A 22586-nucleotide genomic window follows, 5' to 3' on the forward strand; every position below is an offset into this window, starting at 1 on the left:
ATAACTTCAGCAACAATGGGCCCCAAATAGCCGGGACTTAATAACTGACATCTTTCCAATTTTTGTCCCCACCTCCAACTTAAGGTCAACCAGAGAAAGCCAAGTATACACCCTAACCATTCACATAGGAGGCCCTGCTGTAATTACCACCATTCCCCACCCAGGTACTTCTGGCTTCCTTAGTGGTTCAGTTTAGTTCAGTCGCTCAGTTGTGTCCGACTCTTTGCGACCCCATGGACTGCAGCACATCAGGCCTCCCTGTCCATCACCAACTCCTGGAGTCCACTCAAACTCCTGTCCATCAAGTCCTTAGTGGCTCAGAGGTAAACAATCCACTTGCCAATGTAGGAGACTTGGGTTTGATAGATCCCTGGGCTGGGAAGATCCCCAGGAGAAGGAAATGGCAATCTACTCCAGTATTCTTGCCTGAAGAATCCCATGGACAGAGCCTGGAAGGCTACAGTCCATGGAGCCACAAAAGAGTCAGACACAACTTAGTGACTAAATAGCAATGATAACCAGGTACTTCCTTGGTGGTCCAGTGGCTAAGACTCTGTGCTCCCAATGCAGGGGTCCCAGGTTCAATCCCTGGTCAGGGAATTAGATCTCACATGCTGTAACTAAAAGATCACATGAACCCCAACTAAGACCCAGCACAATCAAATAAATGAATAAAATATTTTAAAAATAATAATTACCCCCCCACACACACATGCCCCCATAGCTCTCCTAAGCCCACAGCCCCAAATTAGGGCACACTGAGGCCTTCATTTTTACCACTCTGAGGCTTTTGCAGTCTTTGGCCTGCCTTTGAATCTCTGCCAAAGTGCAAGTGATGGTGGCCAACTCTCTTGCTGCAGAAAGCTCTGAGTAAATAACCTTTGCTTTTCTCATCTGGTTGGTCCTCATTCATTTCCACACTCCTCTGCGTAGCTCAGATGGTTAAGAATCTGCCTACAATGCAGGATACCCAGGTTCAACCCCTGGGTTGGGAAGAGCCCCTGGAATAGGAAATGACAACCCATTCCAGTATTCTTGTCTGAAGAATTCCATGGACAGAGGAGCCTGGCGGGCTAGAGTCCATGGGGGTCCCAACAAGTCAGATACGACTGAGTGACTAACACACTGTGAAACTCGAATCCCTGGAGTGTCTCCAGACTTGAACAGCAGACCTCTCTTCTTTAGCTACCCTTTCTCTAGGGGTGGGGGTGGGGTCTCCGCAAGTCCTCTGACATGAAGCATTGTTGGAATACTAATGACATCCCAGAGTGTATATCTCTTAGCTCCACACTCAGTACACAAGTGCCCGCTTCTAGACTTGGACTTTGAAAGGCATCCCTAACTCTTATGTTCAAAAGACAAATTCTTTCCCATCTTCCTCATCTCAGTTAATGAGACACAGCCACTCAGCCTTTGCTGCTACCCCAACTATCTTAAGTTTCTTTTCTCACTTCTTGGACTCTTGGGCTCCGCCACTTTATTTAGAACCATTCAGTGACTTCTGGCAGCTCAGCCTCAGAATGTTTCTATTTATTTAGTGTCCCCACCCTTCTCTGTCTCCTCTGCTACCAGCCCAGTTCAGATCTCACCGTATCTCACATGGCACATGGTGCTGAGTGAAGGAACAAGTAACCGGGTTGGTCTCTCACTGACCTCCAGTATCTGACTGTCCCCAGGGGTTCTAAAGAGCCTTGTCAGCAGATGTAATTTATATTCCAGGAAAATTTGTGATTACATTTCATGAAAGATGTGATATTAACAAGGGGTTGGTGAAATGTCAAGGTAACTAATCTTTGAGTTGGAACTCTCGATAAAAAAGAAGCCAAAAATTTCCATATTGCAAAGGTTCTATGCATCCATTCCTCCTTAGAAACACCGAAGCCAAGGACTGATCATAAAACACTTATTAATTCTCCTAGGTTATTATTGTTCTATATGGTATGGGTTGCTTGTTCTTATAGTACTTTCTCTCTGTATACATATGTACATATGTGTGTGTTACTAGGAAAAAGAAATAAAGTTATGATTAACCACATAACTGAACCCAACTATATGACAATTTTACATCTTGCAACATGTATTCCTGATGTTTCATATTTATAAAATATTATAAAAACCCTCTACACCCCCAACTTGATTCTATTTCCTTGCCTCTCTGTAGAGGCAACTGCTATCATGAGTTTGCTACTTATAAGTTCATGTGTGTTTGTATACTCAGATTACATTTTATGTCTGTAAGATATAATTTGTTTTACTGTTGGTATATTTCTAAAAATTGGTATATTTTAGGTATTATTTGGCAGATTACTTTTCAAATTCAAATTGTTTCTTATGTTTACCCATGTGGAAATATATTCCGAGTCATTCTTTATGCATCCCTGTTTTCTTTCCATCATTGAGGTTTATTGACTTGTACAGAAAAGTAGATAAATAATGAACACCAGCTCAATCAATTTACGGAAAGGGAACATATCCATGTAACCACAAACTGGATGAAGAAATAAAATGTTAATTGCACCCCAGAAGCCCACACATGACATCACGTAGCCATCATCTGCTGAACTTCCCCAACGGAAACATTTTTTTAAATTTTCATGCCATAGTTTCCAGTTAAAAAACTCTATCTGGGGACTTCCCTGGTGGTCCAGTGGCTATGACTCCTCGCTCCCAGTATAGAGGACCTGGGTCTGATCCCTGGTTATGGAACAAGATCCTGCATTGCTGCAACTAAAAGATCCCAAGTGATGCAACTAAGACCCAGTGCAACCAAATAAAATATTTTTTGAAAAGAACTTTATATGGAAGGAATCAGAGTCTATAGCCTTGTGTGTGATTTTTTTGGCTCAACTTTGTATTTGAAAAATTCATCTATGTTTTTTGCATAGCAGTAGTTTGTCCATTTAAAATTTTCCCTTTAGTAGAGTTTATTTTTAGAACCATGTTAGACTGTCAGAAAAATTGGAGCGATAGTACAGAGAGTTCCTATATACCTTGTTCAGTTTCCCTTGTTACTAACCTCTGAGGTTAGTATGTACATTTAACGAACCCATATCGATACCTTATTTAAAAAGTTTGTGATTTATTTAGATATTTTTAATCTTTGCCTAATGTCTTTTTTTTTTTTCTGTTCCAGGGTCCTGCATGACATTCAGCTGTCAGGACTCTTTAGGCTCCTATTGGCCGTGGCAGTTTCTCAGACATTTCCTTTTTTGATGCTCCTGAACGTTTCTGTGAGAACTGCTCAGGTATTTTGTGGAGTGCCTCACTATTGGGGTTTGTCTCGTGTTTTTCTCCTGATAAGACTGGGGTCTAGGTTGCTGGGAGGCAGACTAGGAGGTGAAGTGCTATTCTCATGACACCATATACCCAGCACACGTACTGCCAATATGATTGATGACTGTTGATGGTGGCTTTAGTCACCTGCCTGAAGTAGCGTTTGTCAGGTTTCTTGCTTGTAAAGTGACTCCTTTTCTCTCCCTGTGTGTTGTACAGTTTGGAAGGTCATTCTGCACAGCCCTCACCTACAGAGTGAGGAGTTCATTCCCTCTCCTTGGAGACAGAATATCTACATAAATTCCTTGGAATTCTTCTGTATGGAAGAGTTGTCTCCTTCCTCATTTATTAATTTATGCAATCACTTATCCACATCAATATGGACTTGTAGACATTTACTTTATATATTCTGGGTTACAATCCAATACTGTTTTATTTTGTTACCCAGAAGTTCCAGCTTTGACCCCTGGGAACTCTTTCAATCATCTCCAGTGGTCCTTTGTCCTTTGACATACCCATCAATGCTTTGTTCTGAGCTCTTCCTTACTTTCAGGGACTACGAGGTTATCCAGGCTCATCTTGTATATTTCCCACCCTAGTCTTAGAATCATCCATTTTTCCAAGGAGCCTTGATTCATTTGTCTTAATAGAAAATGGTGTTACAAACAAAAACCTGGGTACTAGACCAAGCTTGTTGATACTGGGGTGTCATTTTTTATGAGACTTCTCAGATGACAGAGCAAAAAATACATGTGTTTGTACTAAGCAGTGTATATATACTTAGCTATAAACGTGTATATGTAAACCATCTGTATCTATTTTAAGCCAAACATGAATTCATATTAATATCTCAAATCCATTACTACACAGATCCTACCCTTGTTATAAACTCCCACTCCAAGAGTGAGACATCTGTCATCCATTGGTGTGAATGTTCCAACCCAGGGTATATATATAACAGTATCAGAATTGTTAACCAATACCCCAAAGGAAACAACTTTATCAACTAGGGCACAGAGTTCCTTTTGCCTGTAGTCTTAGAGATCTCACCCATTTCCAAAGACACTTAGGGTTACACCTCCCCCTGTCTCACCTATCCATCCAACCCTTTCAGTGAGGTTGTTTTGTATGTTTTGAATACAGTTAATTTCTCTTGTCACAGTCTGCATTCCTTTTAGATTTCCCCCAACTTCTAAAATGATTTTTTAATGATTTTTTAAAACTTGCAGTCATCAAATTTCACTCTTTGTTCTATAGCTTTTGACAAATTCATACTATCTTTTATCCACCATTACAGTCATTTTATTGCCCTAAAAGCTTACATTACAATTTTATTGCCCTAAACCACCCCCCATGGTATTCACCCTTCCCCTCTTCCTCCTGAACCCTGGCACCCACTGATCTCTTTACTGTGTCTACAGTTTTACATTTTCCAGAATGTCATATAACTGGAAGCATACTCTATGCACTCTTTTTATACAGACTTCCTTTACTTAGCAATATGCACTTAAGAGACAAAAAACTAACCACCACATCATAGTGTTAATATATACTAATATGTTAATTATACCCACTGATTTTCTTATATTATACTGTGTTAAACCAACCTTGCATTCCTGGAATAAACCTACCTCTATTATGATACAGTGCTTATTTTAGAATTGCTGGATTCCATTTGCTAATATTTCACCTAGCATTTCTACATCTATTTTCAGAAGTAATATTGGTTGTGATTTTCTTTTTTCCTTTTGTCCCTTTTTCCATGTGGTTTGGCATTAGAATATTCGAGGTTCACAAAATGAGTTGAGTTGAGGATTTTTAACTGTTCTTCATTTGAGATTTCTTTACATGTTTCAGAGTTTTGATTTTTAGGTTTGTTTTTATTCTTTTCATTTTTCTGCCCACCTGTCTCCACCCCATCCAACGAGGTTCTCCCTGATGATCATTCTGTGATAGCTTTTCCCTGGACTCTGGGACTTCATCCTGGATTTTATCCAGGCAGTTTGGGGTTTCTGACCCAAGAGATTGTGGACATTTGCACTATCGTGAGACCAGTATATGACTATGCTTAGTTTTTAGCTAGGGGTCGAGTCTTCAGCCTCATTGCCCCAGACGCTCATTCTTCTAAAATCTTGGGCTCCAGAGAGTGTAATCCATGATTTCTTTTCTGAGGGCTCCCCGCAGTTCCTGACTTAAGCCATGGCCCGGCTCCTGTCTGCCCTCTCGGGCATTTTTGTCTTGGGTTTGTCCCACAGGGCTTCCCCTTCAGTTTGTCTCGCTGATTTTAGACAAAGAGCCCAGTGAGTCAGAGGCTTCTGGCAGTTTTCTTCTGCCTCTGTTGAGCCAGACATCTCTTTTTAGCTTTCTATTTTTACACCTTATCTGTCATGGCTCTGTGTTCAGAGCAAAAGGATGGATCAAAGCAAGAGCTCATTGAGCTGTCTTGTTCAAAACACTCTTCCCTATCTTTCTTACTTTCAATTTACTGTCTTATGGCCTAGGAATTTAAAGAAGCTATTTTATTTCATGACACCAATGCAATGAGTCAGGTATTCTTATCACCTTGAATGACAAATGAGCAAAGCAAGAAACAGAGTTCAAGTGCTTCACTTCAGGATGGTTGAACGGATGGTTACCTGTGAGCCTGTGCATCGCATTTTATCAATGCTTTCTATCACTCTTGCTACCAAAAGAAAGAGAACACTGAACAATCATGGCATCATTAAAGACAACTCCCCTGACCGATTTCTCAAAGCTTTGATACCTTGAGTATTTTGTGATTTCAAGAGTAGTATCAGAGGGGAAATCTCCCAGCTGCTGTCACGGCACTGGATTTTAATTTAGATACTGTCATTTCCACTTATTCCACCCATTTATCTGTCTTGTCCAAATTTCCACGCTCCAAAATTCTCTTCTATTCCATTCAATTCAGCAAATGTTCACTGAACTCTGTCATGCTCAAATACTACCAGGTGATATGGTCTGGTCTGTGACTGGCCCAGAAAGAGACATCCCCCAAATCATGAGTAGATGTTGATGTTCAATCACTAAGTGGTGTCCAACTCTTTGTGGCCCCATGGACTGCAGCACGCTGGGCTTCCCTGTCCTTCACCATCTCCCAGAATTTGCTCAAATTCATGTCCATTGGGCCCGTGAATAGATGAATATCGAGTCCACAAATAGATGAGCAACCAGTTATCCATTCAAGAATTATCTAGGCATCCCTCTTCCACATGCCAAACTCCTTGATGGTTGCAGTAGAGAACAGAAAGGCAAGTCCTTCGGGAAAGCCCATCCTTCTGGAGCTTGTTGCTGGAAGAGAACTGGTAAGGTCATTGATTACTGATGAGGGAGGCAGAAAATGACAAGTGGCAAAGTGGACCTTGCAAGGACAAAGGAAGAGGGGTCAGATTCGACCAGGAGATCAGCCCAGAAACTCTTGCGAGATTCCTGGTAAAAGCTGATACAGGCTGGCCTTTGGTAGGGGCTTCAGAAATGAAAGGAGAAAAAAACAGTCCCGAGATCACTAAGAGGGTGGAGGGCCATGGTCAGAGGTGATGCTCTGTTGCTGCTGGAACCTTCAAAGCCATCCTCAGCAAGGAGAGAAGACTGTTTCTGCTGGGAAGTCTTTCTGTGTGTTTGTGGGGGATGTGGGGAAGGTTAGCAAGAGAAAGGACATTTTCACTCTAATCTGCAAGGTGAGTGGATCTGAACATACCATTGACTGAATGCCCTTCAACCTACCCATAGAGGAACTCAGTAAATACTGAATTGAACTGACTAGTCATCCAAGGAGAAGATTTGGTTATTGATAAAAATTGTAAGGAAAGGAGTCTGAGTTCAGACTAGGACATAACTTAGAATAATGATTCAGTTTCAAGATCAAGATTGTTATCAACCAACAAGGACCTACTGTACACCACAGGGAGCCATACTCAATATTTTGTAATAACCTATAAAGACAAAAGAATCTGAAAAATAATATATAAATACAACTGAATCACTGTGCTGTATATTTGAAACTAGCATAATATAAATTGACTTTACTTCAATAAAAAATATTTTAAATAAAATGAACAAAATGTTTAAAAGTTAATAAATGAAAGATTGCTATCCAAATCTTTTCACTGTTTACAAAGCTTGCGCTTAAAGGTATTTTGGAATTTGCCTTTCTAAAGATTTCCTTTGAATATTTTCCCTCTCATTCCCCTTTGAGTCATGCCAGATACCACTCTCGATTTCTTCACTTATTCCTTCAATTCCCATGGAGGACCCACAGAAACCCACATGAATCTAGACTTCCAGGCTGAGGTCCCGGTTGAAATAACACAGAAACCATGACAATGGCTGTGTTAGAAAGGACAGATCACTTCTAAAACAGTGACCTTCACACACATTCCCAGAAAGGCTGCCTATGCTGATTTTAAATTCAGGCTTGCCAATGCCCTTCCATTTCAGGCACTTTGGCCACAAGAGTGCTTCTGTGTTATCAGGAATTGGAGGTACACCAAAATAATCTCTGACAGGCAAAGAACTGAAGAGATGCTAATCTCTCTCCTGCATCTCCTTGTTCTTTGGCTGAGTAAAGCAGCCAGCACATTGCTACCTTTGTGATCTTAAATCCACAACATTTAAAAAGATTAGACATATGTCAGTGTAAACTGGATGGACGGAGTCTTAAAAAAAATAAACACAAGGGAAATGTTTGTATTCAAATGTCAAACACTTTATGTGTAGATTTAGTGCTCTTTCTTAGCCATAAATAACATTCCAGGCTGTAATTAATTTATCCATGTTCCTATCGGCCCAGCATTATTCCAGGGCATAAAGGGGTGGAGAAAGGCGGGGTGGGGGTGGGGGGTAAACCAACACTGTTATTTCTTTTGGAAAAGCTTTCTTAATTGGACTTGTGTTCTTGTCATAATGAGGTGAAGGTCATTATTTGTCAAATGCAAGGGCAGCTGTGATGCCTGGGTTTGTGGGTCTGTAGCCAGATGTGTCGTCTTGTTTGGATGACTCAAGGGTGACAAAAATTAGCGCAGGTGCCCCCAAGACCTGGACAGCTGCAGCTTAGTGAGTATTTTAGTGGACGATCTTGCCATCCACCCATCAGGCAACACTCAGTGGAACCAGTCACAGTACCACCCCATAGAATTAATGCTATAGAATTGAATTTGTTTTATGGGAGAGACAGTCCCTGCTCTAAATCCTAATGTAACAGCCATGAATCACCCAGCATATCAGGGGTCCATAGGTCTGCAGAGGTATAGGGAAAATATTGCCCATGTGTGCCTTTGAGGTGAGGGTTGGGGAGAGTCATAGCTTTTCTCAGATTCCCAAAAGAATCATGAAAATTCAAGAACCATTGCTCTGAAAGGATAAACAGAACATACACATCAGTTCAGTTCAGTTCAGTCACTCAGTTGTGTCCAACTCTGCAACCCCATGGACTGCAGCACACCAGGCCCCATGTCCATCACCAACTCCCGCAGTTTACTCAAACTCATGTTCATCACATCGATGAGGCCATCCAACCAGCTCATCCTCTGTCGTCCCCTTCTCCTCCCGCCTTCAGTCTTTCCCAGCATCAGGCTCTTTTCCAAGGAACAGCCAGAGAAAAGACTTTTGCAGAAACTTTGTTCTGGAAGGACCTAAAACAGAAGAGACAAACTGAATACCCACAGAACCAGGCAGGACATTCCATAATGTCCTGGAAGCAGGCAGGCCTGCTAAGTATCCTTGTTAGTAAAAGTGTTAGTCAGTTCATGTCTGACTCCTTGAGACCCCATGGACTGTAGCCCTCCAGGCACCTCTGTCCATGGAATTCTCCAGGCAAGAATACTGGAGTAGGTAGCCATTCTCTTCTCCAGTGGATCTTCCTGATTCAGGGATCGAACCCGGGTCTCCTGCATTGCAGGCAGATTCTTTACTGTCTGAGCCACCAAGGAAGCCTCAGGGAGAACACAGAGTTTGCATTTTTCTGGAAAGGGGCTGTGCCATTAACTCCTGTCACTTGCGGTTCTGATAAATACGTGCATAAATTTTCTAGATCCATTGGGTTTGATGAGAGAAGCCAAACGTTTAGATCTTTAGTATAAGAGCTCTCAATTTTTTAAATTTGAAAAACCAATTCAAAATTAAAGCAAACAAACAGACCCTCTGCCTGGAGGCTTGAACTGGCCCACATTCCCTCCTCTAAGACCTTTGCAGAAGATCTGGGATTTGGCCAAGTCCTGAACCCCAGTTGGAGGATGATCATCGACCTGTGGTTTGGGAAGCTGGAAGCAGAGGGCTGAACCCGAGGAAGGGTGTGGGGCAGGGGAAAAGATGGGCCATGCACAGAGGGGCCGCATCTGCTGCTCCGGGAGCTCAGAGGAGCAGAGATGTGGGAAATGAGGTTGGGGAGCTGCAATGGCCTGTTGGCCCCAAGCAGGCTGGGGATGGTTTCTTTTTGGACCAGGAGCATCCCTTGAGAGGGTGTTAGGAAAATGCTGCCATTGGGAAAGATGCATCTTATGGGTAGGACTCCCAAAGAGGAACCCCAGGGGAAAACTGAAGCTGGCCTCCTGTGACCAGATGAATCAGATGGGAGATGTTGGCTAAAGGAAGAGGGACAGATAAGATGTGAGCACCTAGTGGCCAGCAGAAGAGATACGAACAGGTTCACTCATCTGTGAGGGATGCTGACATGGCTGGAGCAGCACTGGGTGGGCGGCGGGGAGTGGTGTCAGGTCACAGATGGCATCACCAGGCTCTCTTCCACCATTCTGCATCTCCCCACCTGTCACCAGAGGCAGGACAGGGACTTCAATGTCCTCCTCCTCCTCCTTGTCCTTCTTGGGGGGAGGAAGTATTACAATTCCAGCACAATGCAGCACCCAGGTTATGCCCTGCAGCTGCTCAAGAAAAGTTGCTGGCTTTCCAGGCATTCTTATTGAGAGGTGAGAGCTGCACCTGGGGATAGTAGCAGCCCTGGGGAAAGGGTCAAAAAGCAAGAAGGAAGGGGGCCTCAGGGGAGGGAATGTCCCCAGGTTAATGCTGGGGCATCTGGATGCCTATGGGAATGCAGCCAGGGGGAACAGAGCTGTCTGCATGATGCCAAGCTCCATATGTGCATCCAGGGTGAGTTCCAACAAAGACAGTCCTCTCTGGTGAGGGTGGCAGCGTGTGGAAAGTGTTGGGAACGTGACCAGGCTCTCCAAGCTGTGAGCTGAGATTTGTGATCTCGCTCAGAAAGAATGAGAAGTGGCCGGAGCTCTGGCCTCGGATGTCCTCTGCATTGAGGTGGAATGCAGGAAGAAGAGGAATAAACTCACTGAAAGGAGAAGGCTCAAGTCTGTAGACCTTCCTGAGACCAAGAAGAAGGGAGAAGGTGGAAGAGCCAGAAGGAAAAAAAATAACGAAATGACTCAAGGACTCTGCAGCTCTGTTGTTAAGATTGTTTAAGGCCAGTCACACCTGTTAAATGGGAAGAGGCAAAAATGAGAGCGTAAAAGGAGGAAAGAAAAGAAGCCACTTCAAGTTCGCCAAAGGCAACAAAAGACACTCTTTTTCATCCGTAATCATGTTTTATCATTACAAACAGGAAATAACAGCAACAGTATCACCAGCAATAAAATGACTCATCACAGGTGGGATGGAGAGAATCGGAGTGAGAAATAAGGACGTCAGCGTTCATTAGAACTCTGCGCTTGCCTCCACACACAGCAGAGCCTGCTGTGCAGCAGAGAGAACTCACCCGTCACCCAGCTACTGTGCAGACTCTATTTGTATGTTTGGGAAGTGTCTTCAAAAAGGTATTCTGTGAATGGCAATATTTTTTTTCCCATGACTCTCGGCATGCAGGATCTTAGATCCTGCACCAGGGATTGAACCTGGGCTCCCTGCAGTGGAAGCAAGTACAGGGTCCCAGTGAGTGGGGAATGTTCTTATTTCTCTCTCTGATTCCATCCCACGTGTGAGGAATTACTTTATTGCTGATAATACTGTCAAAGGTTGAGACATCGCCCCAATCCCTGACAAGAAGGGGTCTCTGCAGGTGTTCTGGGGTGCTCCATCCATGCATGCTTACTTGGTCCACAGGTTATTACTGAAAAGGGGAGCATGTAAGTTCAAGAGAGCAAAGAGTTTTGCTTCAATGATCCATTTTTTTCCTTCTTGGTATGGAGTTCTTTGTGAAAAGGTAAGCAAAAAAAAAAAAAAAAAATACTACATACATACAGCATGACCTTGAGGGAGTAGAATCTAGGGAATTTTCAGATATAGTTTATGTTTTTTTCCTAAATATTAAAGAATATAGTTGCTACAAAAAAAAAGGAAAGGAAAATACAGAATGGTATAAATATGAAAATGAATCCAATGGAAGCCATCAGTAGCAGATAATAAGATTATGGTATGCTACCTTACAGTCTTTTGAAATAATGCAAAGAAAGTAGGGAAAACCACTAGACCATTCAGGTGTGACCTAAATCAAATCCTTTATGGTTATACCATGGAGGTGATGAATAGATTCAAGGGACTATATCTGGTAGACAGAGTGCCTGAAGAACTATGGATGGAGATTTGTAACATTGTACAGGAGGTGGTGACCAAAAGCATTCATAGAAAAAGAAATTCAAGAAGGCAAAATGGATTTGTGATGAGACCTTACAAACAGCTGAGAAGTGAAAGGCAAAGAAAAAATAGAGAGATATGCCCAACTGAAATATCAAGGAGAAATAAGAAAACCTTCTTGAATGAACAATGCAAAGAAACAAAGGAAAACAATAGAATGGGAAAGACTAGATATTTCTTTAAGAAAACTGGAGATACCAAAGGAACATTTCATGCAAAGATGGGCTCAATGCACCATTTAGGGTTTGCATTTGTCACTTAACAGTACAAACTATTTGTAAACATTGTCCCCCACGTTGTTACCAGCTATTTGTAAGTATTATGCTAATGATCACATACAATATTCCAGTGTGTAGGATAACATTCTAAAATACCTACCATAATGCAACCACTTTTCTATTTTGAGACACTTAGATTCTAGTTATTTAAAGTAAAACTGCAAAGAATTTTTCTAAGCATAAAGCTATTCTACAACTCAGATTCCCACCATAGAATAGATTTCACACAATATAAGCACACATCAAGGCCATGGACCCTTGAGGACTTTCCAGAGTGGCTGTATGGGTTTAGACCAGCAACCACGGTGCAGGGTAGTGCCAGCTTCACTTGTACCCACTGGGCTGTGTCCTAAGGTGCCACACCCATTGGACCGCTTACCAGAGCCTTCAGTGAGGTCCTCCCCAAGAGAATTCCCAGGTGGAGGCGCAAGAAGTGACTGGCATCCTTGAAGGCTTTAGGCACAGGAGAAAATGTCTTGTATCTCTAGGTAAAGAATCAAATTTCTCTGCTTCCTGCCTGCAGACTGCAAGCCTGGACCTTGTTCCCTAGCACTTTCAAAGGACTGTTATTTAGGAACTGCCCCTCTCAAGCTGGTCTCCCCCACCACCTCCAGGCTAGTGGGCAGCTGCTGGAAGATTTGCCTGGAGGTTACTGGGGCTATGGCTTAGTTTTTGCCCCTGATGGCCCTAAAGTCTGTTCCCCACCACCTCAGGAACTTTGGGTCTGGGCTGCCAAGGCATGGGTGGCTCCAGTCACACCTGTGCACCCTCCTACACTGCCCCCCTCCTGTCTGTCTGGTCCACAGCTGCACCCCGAACTCAGGACAGGGCACCTGGTCAGTGGGTGCTCAATAAAAGCTTGCTGAATAGGTGCATGGCCACTAGTGGGTTTCAACTGATGCGTTTGAACTGTGGTGTTGGAGAAGACTCTTGAGAGTCCCTTGGACTGCAAGGAGATCCAACCAGTCCATCCTAAAGGAAATCAGTCCTGAATATTCACTGGAAGGACTGACGCAGAAGGTGAAACTCCAATCCTTTAACCACCTGATGCGAAGAGCTGACTCCTTGGAAAAGACCCTGATGCTGGGAAAGATTGAAGGCAGGAGGAGAAGGGGATGACAGTGGATGAGATGGTTGGATGGCATCACCGACTCGATGGACATGAGTTTGAGTAGGCTCCGGGGAGTTTGTGATGGACAGGGAGGCTTAGCGTGCTGTAGTCCATGGGGTCGCAAAGAGTCAGACACGACTGAGTGACTGAACTGACTGGGTACAGTTAACAAGGGTCAGCTGGAGTTTTGAAAAGCGTCCTTGAAGTGATTGTTTGGAGCTGTTTGCAAAGGAGTTTAGTGAGTGCCTGGCCGAGAGTAGGGAGGGTCTCTGGGACTGACTTCTCTTGGTCACTGCGGCTTCTTGTTTGCCAACTCCACCCCCAACCCCCCACCCCCAGGAAGGTCTGTCTGGCTGTCCTGCTGGCTGGCAGTTCTAATACAAACTCTCGGCGGACTCTGCGCCTACTCCGAGTGCCAGAGCATTTGCTGGGGCTAAACGCAGGGTGAGGAGGATCGGGGTGACCCCGGGGCTCGACCGAGGTGGCCCGGGGGCCGCGGGCTTGGCCGGGACGCTCGGGGATGGGGCGGGGCGCCCTGTGACTCCGAAGGCCCCGCCCGCCCCGCCACGCGCTCCCTGGCCGAGCGCGCTGACTGCCGCGCGGTTTTTCGGTGCCCTGCGCTCGGCCTGCGCGGACCCCGCTGCGCACCCGGCTCTCTCCGCGCCCCAGACCCGGTAAGTCAAGGGCCCCTGCCTCCCGGTTTCTCGCCTAGCGGCGCGCGATGCCCTAAATCGGGCGACCCTGAGGGGAGAGTCCAGGCACAGGGTCTCAGCGCCTCTGGGCTGCTGCGGGTGCCCCCAGGCAGGGGGCACAGCGACCCCCTTCTTGGAAGGCAGAGTAGATGACCCTGGCTCATGCCTTCTTCCCCTCTGTCCTCTTCACTTCTAAAACGCATGCAGAGAAAAATCATCTCAGGGCCACATAACAACTTCCCCCGTTATTATTAAATGACAGTCGTTCCTGTAGAAAGTTGTGGAAATACTTAAAGACATCCAAAGAAAACTAAAACCGCCCACGATCTTAGCCCCCGCTTGGGTTCAGAGACCTCCAGATCAGGCAAAACGCATATACACCGGCCTCAAAGGGGACTTTTTCCTTTTGGGGGACCAGAAAAGTTCTTGGGCCTTGGCATGTCCCCAGGGAAAAGGCATGGGACACGGAGAACATTACTGATATCTGATCTTGATTTTAAGTTGGGGGGAAGCCTGGAACTTTTAGAAGAAAGTTGACCTGGTACCAATCACCTGTTATGTGCCCAGGCTATCAGGTGCTAACCCACCCACCGGATCCCCATCACTCCCAAGCTCCACCCTCGATTTTTTTAGACTGCTGTACCTGAACTGACCGTTTGAGTCCCCTTTCAGGTTAAGAAAGAGCTTCCAGCTCCATAAAGGAAGGGCTTGTCAATAACCATAGCTGTTACTTATGGTCAGGATGATGGGGAACTTTGCTGTGGTCGGCCACTGCTTTAAATCATGTGATCAATAAATTGCCAGCAGGTGCAATGGACTCTGATCTATGGGCTTCTAACCAGGGTGCAAAACCCTTCGGCTTGCTCTGGTCTGTTTCATGCTGCCCATCAGAGATGAGCTGAGGTTGGGTCTGAGGAAGTCAACCTTGGTTTCCAGAATATTCAGGTTATCTCTGGCTTTTGATAGGTTCTTAGGAAGTGGATTGTTTTGAAAATAAAGTACATCGTGAAGACCTCTAAGGGACTCGCTCTTGTCATCTCAAGTCTCTGAAGGCAGAGCTGGTGAGACAGTTTCTGTGTGTTTTGGGCTTTCTGGGAGTTGAATGTGACATTTACTTATGCAGGTTTTCACACATGCATGCCTGCATCTGTGAATATTTACTCTGCTCCTGCCGTATGCCAGACATCGTTCTAGTCTTTGGGGTACATGGGAACAAGACAGGCAAAGATCCTGGCCCTCCAAAGCCCTCCAAAGATAGGGAAGACAAACAATAAACAATGAACACAAGAAACCAGAAAACTATACTGAGTGCAGTTGATAAGTACTATGGAAAGAGGCAGAGCAAGATAAGTTACGGGAAATGGAAGGGAGGAGTAAAAATTTTGCTGTATTGACAATTACTGATGGTCTTAAACCTTTTTAGGAAAAGAAGAGTTGCATATATATATATATAAAGCTATATTAATATTATATATAATGCATGCTATATATAATATAAAATACAACTATATTAACATAAAGTTTAATATATAAAATAAATAATGCTAACTATACATAAAAATAATTTAAATTTTATTACATAAAAACAGACTACATTGAAAGAGGTTTTCATTGGGTTACCCACTAAGCTCTTTCCAGTGTGAATTCTACTTTATTGATTATTTGCTCTTCACATTCATGTTGTAATTGATTGCACTTTCCTATTTAATTCAGCAAACCCTTACTGAGTCATTCTGGAGGTGTGAGTGAGGTCAAGGTGAACAAGACAGTCTCTGACCTTACTGAGCCCCCTGGAAATGCACAGAAATGTCTACAAAGGATTGCAACACAACTTAGAATCTGGGCAGTAGAGACAGAGCACTATAAGGGCCCAAAGTAGAGGAGGGGACTTCTTAAAGGGGTTTCACCAGTTGGCACAGACATGCGCTTATGGTGGACCCATGGAATTTTGACCATCAAACACGGGGGTCTCACCTTTTTTGCAGAGAAACCAGCAAAAGTAAAAGACAGGAAAGCTGTGGGCTCATTCCATGCCTCCTTTAAACCCTGTAGTACAGTCAGGGGGAATCCCATTAACCTCAGTTTTCAGATGAGGAAACTGGGGCTCCCCGATTCATTTAATTTGCTGCAGGTGAGATTCTTCCTTCTCTGTGACTTCATGTGTCCTCCCAGAGAATGCCCTTCCATTCTCCATGCCAAAAGGCTCGTCTTTTTCACACACAGAGTTTGACCCAGTCCCTCTCATCAGCTCCCTGGTTCCCATCTCCACCCTTCACACCTCAGAGTTCCTCTCTGTAACCCACAGAGAGGTCTGAGAAGCTCTTGGTCCTATGACCAGACTCAAGAGCCAGCAGGGAGTCCTTTTCCGATCTTTGAGGGCAGTCGGATGTCGTGCCTCTGTACAGGTTTCATCCTGATTTTTTGAGACTATGCGAGGGAAGGAGGTAAAAAGCCCAAAACAAAGCCAGCTGACTGCATGGAAGGGTCTGAGCCCCTGTTGGCTTCTTTGCTGCCGAGAGGCAATTTGGACATTCCGTGTTCAGCCACCCAGTCATGTCTGACTCTTTGTGACCCCTATAGACTCCAGAATGCCAGGCTTCTCTGTCCTTCACTGTCTCCTGGAATTTGCTCAAATTCATGTTCATTGAGTTGGTGATGCCATCTAACCATCTCATCCTTTGCCACCCTCTTCTCCTCCTGGCCTCAATCTTTCCCAGCATCAGGGTCTTTTCCAATGAGTCAGCTCTTCGCATCAGGTGGCAAGAGTATTGGAGCCTCAGCTTCAGCATCAGTCCTTCCAATGAATATGCAGGGCTGATTTCCTTTAGGATGGACTGGTTTGATCTCCTTGAACATAGTGTTGTGATAAAGATGAAAACAGTTGACAGTTACTTCCAAGGAAAATTGGAAATTTCTCACCAAATTCTTGACTCAGTAAGATCCTGTTCACCCAAATGAAGCTTATCCATAATTGTTTGTCCCTAGTTCTGCTTCCTGAAGCAAAGAATATTGATTTCAAAATTGGTTGCTCTTTCTAGGAAAGGCTTAGGGAATGCTGTCAAGCGTGACGGGAATGTCACCCCCATCCCACCGCTACGGTCCCCGGGAGCCTCCTGGTTTCACTAGAACTGAGCCAGGGCTGGAATTTGTATCCCTGATCTTCCTCCTTCCTGGACTCCACCCCAGAATTGGGCCCTTTCAGCAGAGAGCTTGGAGTCAGCCACAAAAGCCCTTTCAGTAAACGCGTAGGAAAGGGTGAGAGGTGCAGTGCTGGGAAAACTGCTCTAAAAGCCTGTTATCAGTGCTGATATGTGACAGAGCCGGAACTCCAGGGAAAAATGCGGAAGGTGAGGCCTGTGCCGGGAATACAGTGACATCACTTGCTGCCCCCACTTCCCCCTGCTAGAGGGGGGCAGTGCTGGAGGCCTGCATGGTCTCCATTTGCAACTGTTCAGCTCATCCTAGAGGCCCACAGTCATGAATCCTGAGTGAGTCAGTGGACCAGAAGCCCTGGGACTAAGCTTTGAAAAAAAAAAAATTGCACTAACCTTGACTGGACAGCGAGGAGATCCAACCAGTCCATCCTAAAGGAAATCAACCCTGAATATTCATTGGAAGGACTGATGCTGAAACTGAAGCTCCAATACTTTGGCCACCTAATGAGAAGAGCCGACTCATTGGAAAAGACCCTGATGCTGGGAAAGATTGAAGGCAGGAGGAGAAGGGGGTGACAGGATGGGATGTTGGATGGCATCACCGACACGATGGACATGACTTTGAGCAAACTTCAGGAGATGGTGATGGCCAGGGAAGCTGACATGCTGCAGTCCATGGGGTCTCAAAGAGTTAGACATGACTTAGCAACTGAACAACAAACCTTGATTAGGGGCGATGAGACCTTATGAAAGGTCTCAAACCCAGCCAGAAGCAGAAACTTCTGGAACCAACCCTCCCCTCTTTCTGGGCCCAATAAGGCCAGTTTGAAAATGTTCAGCACAAGCTGAGCATCAAGCTGGTTGTGTTTGGAGTTGGACCTTCCTGGTTCCTGCTGCTTCTGCCTCCTCCAGCCCCATATTCCCTGAGCGAGATACAAAAAGCTGTGGTTCTCCCTGGTCCAGGAGAGGGTTCTTCTGTTTCCTATTTAGATCAGAAGCCAGTCCCCACTTGGGTAGACCCAGTTTTATCTGATATAAGTGGCGGGCTTCTCAGTTTCTTTGAGCCTAAATACAGATCCACCTTCTCTCTGCAAGATCTGGAGAACTCCCTTTTCTGTGCTAATAAAATGTGAGTCCATGGCTAAAAGATTAAAGTTTACAGATGCATTTTTGATAGGAGACATGACCTCGAGCAAGTCAGCTCACCTCTATCCAGCCCAGTTTTCTATAAAGTTCAGGTCATTGAATCAGCTGGTCTCCAAATCCACTGGAGTCCAGCAGTCTTAACTGTGGCCACCAGGCAGTGCTTTGGTATTATAATGGATGTGAACTTAGGGAGTGGGCCATAAGCCCCCAGCTGTCGTGCAGATTAGGTTCTGTGTCATTTGTACCGTGCTGATTATTAGAGGATGTTGCCAAGCTCATCGTGTGACTCATTATGCAAACACACCATGTGACTCAGCAGGCAAGCCTTGGGGACACAGGAGGCATTTAGCAAAAGCGATACTATAAGTGTAAAGTCAGAAGAGACTTTTCGTTAAAAATAACAGCATTGTTATTTGAAAGGCATTTAATTCACTTGGCTTTTCTGGTTTGCCATCAAGTTCCAACAGGCTCAGCAGAGATGCCAGCATGAGTTTAGACGGGCGCAGCTGAGGTCACGGTGATGACTTAGGAATTTTTCTCCAAAGCTCCTGTTCAGGTTGTATGATGGATGCACAAGACTGAAAAAGAAAATCTGAAAAACAAACAAGATTAGAAAATTATGCTATGAAATTGCTATTTCTCTTCTTAGAAAGTTCTTCCAGGTATTCAGGGAGCACAATACATTGATTGGTCAGTTTCCTAAGGGTTAGGGTTCTCAATCACGGCTACCAAGTAGGATCACCTGGGAAGTTTGGAAAAGTCGCAGTGCCAGACAGGAACCCAGGCCAAGGTCTCTCTTTCTCTTCTTTATAAGGCCACTGCCTTGTCAGATTAGGGCCTTACCTTCAGGACCATACCTAGGTGCTTCAGTGGTAAAGATTCTACCTGCCAATGCAAGAAACCCAGGAGACGCAAGTTTGACCCCTGGGTTGGGACAATCCCCTGGAGTGGGAAATGGCAACCCGCTCCAGTATTCTTGCTTGGAAAATTCCACGGACAGAGGTGCCTGGCCAGCTGTAGTCCATGGGGTTGCAAAGAGTCAGACACAACTGAGCGACTGAGCATACATGCACAATCTTAATTAGCTCCTAAAGACCCTACCTCCAGCCACATTAGGGGTTGTGGCTTGAACATATGAATTGAGGGGGACACACTCTGGTCCATAGCATGTAAACTAAAAGATACACCTATCACAAAATATGTGCATTCAAGGAGCTCTTCCTGCTGATCACCTGCAGTGACAGGGGCTGGAAATGGTGAATAGAAATAAACATGAATCAATTAATCATTTGACCAATCAAGAGAGGGCACTGTGCAGATCCCAGGTGGCACACCCCATAACAGACGAGTGTGGTTAGGGTACGCCGTCACTGGGATTTTTATAAACTCTGTATGGTGTGTGTGTGGTGGTGGTGGGTTTGGGGCCAGTCCATATTTTGTGATTTCAGGTTGCACTTTTCTTTAAGACAGTTTTCCTGGGAAGTTCACCCTCCCGGAGTGAAACCTTGACTCTCAGGATGATCCTGTCTAACGCCACGGCCGTGACACCTGTGCTGACCACGTTATGGCAGGGGACGCTTCAACAGGGCAGCAACACGTCTGGGCTGGCCCGCAGGTTCCCAGGCCATGAGGACGGCAAGCTGGCAGCCCTCTACATCCTCATGGTCCTCGGCTTTTTCGGCTTCTTCACCCTGGGCATCATGCTGAGTTACATCCGCTCCAAGAAACTGGAGCACTCCCATGACCCATACAACGTGTACATTGAGTCCGACACTTGGCAGGAGCAGGACAAGGCATACTTTCAGGCCCGGATTCTGGAGAGCTGCAGGGCGTGTTACGTCATTGAGAACCAGCTGGCTGTGGAGCGACCCAGTGCATACCTTCCCGAGATGAAGCGGTCGTCCTGACCCCAGGACCAGTCAAAACTGGACAGAGCCTCCCTGATGAGCTGATTTTTCTAATCACATGTTCTTTTTTCTTTATTGTATGAGTATAATTGGGGTTTTTGTCTATCATAAGGGGTGAAAGAGGGATTTAATATCACTATATTTCTAAAATCACATTCCTTCTATAATAGATTGTCAGTCGTTCCCCAGTATCTGTGACTGCCTTGTTAATTGCAGCAAAATCCCTGCAATCATGGCCTCTGAGAATAAGAGACGTATTTCCCTGACTCCCTTGAAGCTAGCAAGGTCATGTGTATGAAATTCTGGCCAGCAGAAGGGGGAGTGATGAGTGCAGTTTCCCAGTGAGCCTTGAAAAGGAAAGGATATGTCCCCTAGCCCCCCTTTCTCCTTTCCCACTGGCTGGGACATGGATGAGGTGGTGAGCCAGCTTTGAGTCTGGAAAAGGACTGTGTTTTCGCAGATGGCAGAGCAACAGGAGTCTGGGTCCCTGGGCAATGGCGTGGACCAGGGTCTGGTCAATCACCAGCTCAAACTTCACAAGAAAGGGAAACCAACTCTGATCTTCCTTAAGCCACTGTCATTTTGGTTTCTGTTAAAGCAACAGAATGAGCTTCCCTAATGGTTCAGTGGTAAAGAATCTGGGCATGGAAATCCACTCCAGTATTCTTGCCTGGAAAATTCCATGGACAGAGCAACCTGGTGGGCTACAGTCCATGGGGTTGCAAAGAGTGGGATATGACTGAAGCAACTTAGCATGCACACACAAAGTAACAGAATCAAAATCCCGATGAACACACCTTTCTTATGGGACTGAGACCAAAGGCATAACATTCCCATATTTATCACAAGCATGCTTTCCCCCTTGTTACAGGACATCCTTTTCCCTTTTCACTTGTACCCTCGCTACAAAGGCTCCATCCTCTCTTTGCTTTCCTGCCTCCCACTCCTCCCTTATGACCATCCTACACACACACACACACACACACACACACACTTCCCAAAACAGACACAGGCTCACACCCACAGGCACACACATGCACACAGAAACACACACAGATAAGTAAGGACACACACACACACACACACACACATTTCCTACTTATGTAGCTCAGTTTCAGTGCTGCAGGATTGAGATGCAGGAAAAAAAAAATCCCACTTCAGAATGTGTGCCAAGGGGGAAGGTTCTCAGGTATCATGGTAGGAGGGATGGTGGCACCCACCACCTCAAGATCCCTGGAAGGGACTTCCCTGGTCATCCAGTGGCTAAGACTCTGCATTCCCAAGGTAGGGGGCTGGGGTTCACTCCCTGGTCAGGCAACTAGATCCCACATACCACAGCTAAGACCCAGAGAAGCCAAATAAAGAAATGAAAAAAAAAAAAAAAAAAAAAAAGACCAGGGGGAAGGTGTGGGTGTGGGCAGGGGGCAACCCAGGGGACTGGGGTGGCAGGGCCTTTGGAGATGATGTGCCCACCACAGTTGAATTGTGTCCCCCTCCCCCCTCCAAAGACACCTTCAAGTCATAACCCCTGCACCTGTGAATGAGACCTTACCTAGAAATAAGGCCTTTGCAGATGTGATCAAGGAAGGTATGCTCATTGTTGTTTCATCACTAAGTCATGTATGGCTTTGCGACCCCCACGGACTATAGCCTCCAGGCTCCTCTGTCCATGAGCTTTCCCAGGCAAGAGTACTCGAGTGGGTTGCTATTTTCTCCATAGAATCTTCCCCAACCCAGGGATTTCTCCCTCCTCTCTGCGTTGGCAGGCGGCTTCTTTACTGCTGAGCCACCAGGTGGGCCCTAATCCAATATGGCTGATGCCTTATAAAGTGAAGTGAAATGAAGTCGCTCAGTCATGTCTGACTCTTTGCAACCCCATGGACTTTAGCCTACCAGGCTCCTCCATCCGTGGGATTTTCCAGGCAAGAGAACTGGAGTGGGTTTCCATTTCCTTCTCCGGGACATCTTCCCAACCAAGGGATTGAACCTGGGTCTCCTGCACCGTAGGCAGATGCTTTCCCCTCTGAGCCACCAGGGAAGTCCCCGATGTCCTTATAAGAAATTCAAGCAGAGACTGGGTGATGCAGCAGCAAACCGAGGACAGCCAAGGACTGAGGGTCATGACCAGATCCTGGGAGAGGCAAGGAAGGGCTCTCCCAGACAGCTGTTAGGGTAAACGTGGCCCCAGGACATTGTGCTTTCACACTTCAGGCTTCCAGAATTTCAAAAACAAGGGGTTTGTACTGATTGAAGCCCCTCAGGTGGGGTTCGTTTGTTCCAGCAGCCACCCCCGCTCGGGACAGCGTGTTCCTCTTGGCTCTTCTCTTCACAAGACAGAGATTCCCTTGGACACTTCCCTCCCAACTGGGGGATAGGGAAGGAATTCAGGGGTGGGGGCAGATGGTACCAGG

General features: G+C 45.4%; 1 protein-coding gene and 1 non-coding gene across 5 annotated transcripts; both read left to right on the forward strand.

The window, feature by feature from the left end:
• Positions 1-527: 527 nt before the first annotated feature.
• Positions 528-600, forward strand: TRNAG-CCC. Its single transcript has one exon. It is a non-coding gene; the product is annotated as a tRNA-Gly (tRNA).
• Positions 601-13559: 12959 nt separating this feature from the next.
• Positions 13560-20363, forward strand: KCNE1 (potassium voltage-gated channel subfamily E regulatory subunit 1). 4 transcript variants are annotated; one of them, XM_006062839.3, is made up of 3 exons: positions 13566-13949; positions 14934-15028; positions 19739-20363. In XM_006062839.3, the coding sequence occupies exon 3, from the start codon at positions 19786-19788 to the stop codon at positions 20173-20175; it is 390 nt and encodes a 129-aa protein (XP_006062901.1). In that variant the 5' UTR covers positions 13566-13949; positions 14934-15028; positions 19739-19785; the 3' UTR covers positions 20176-20363. The 4 variants fall into 4 exon arrangements, with proteins under 4 accessions (XP_006062903.1, XP_006062902.1, XP_006062901.1 ...); XM_006062838.3 differs by having other exon boundaries at positions 13568-13949; positions 19735-20363; XM_006062841.3 differs by lacking the exon at positions 14934-15028 and having other exon boundaries at positions 13560-13949.
• The last annotated feature ends 2223 nt before the right edge of the window (positions 20364-22586 follow it).

Source organism: Bubalus bubalis, chromosome 1, assembly GCF_019923935.1.
Source record: "Bubalus bubalis isolate 160015118507 breed Murrah chromosome 1, NDDB_SH_1, whole genome shotgun sequence".
Lineage (NCBI taxonomy): Eukaryota > Metazoa > Chordata > Mammalia > Artiodactyla > Bovidae > Bubalus > Bubalus bubalis.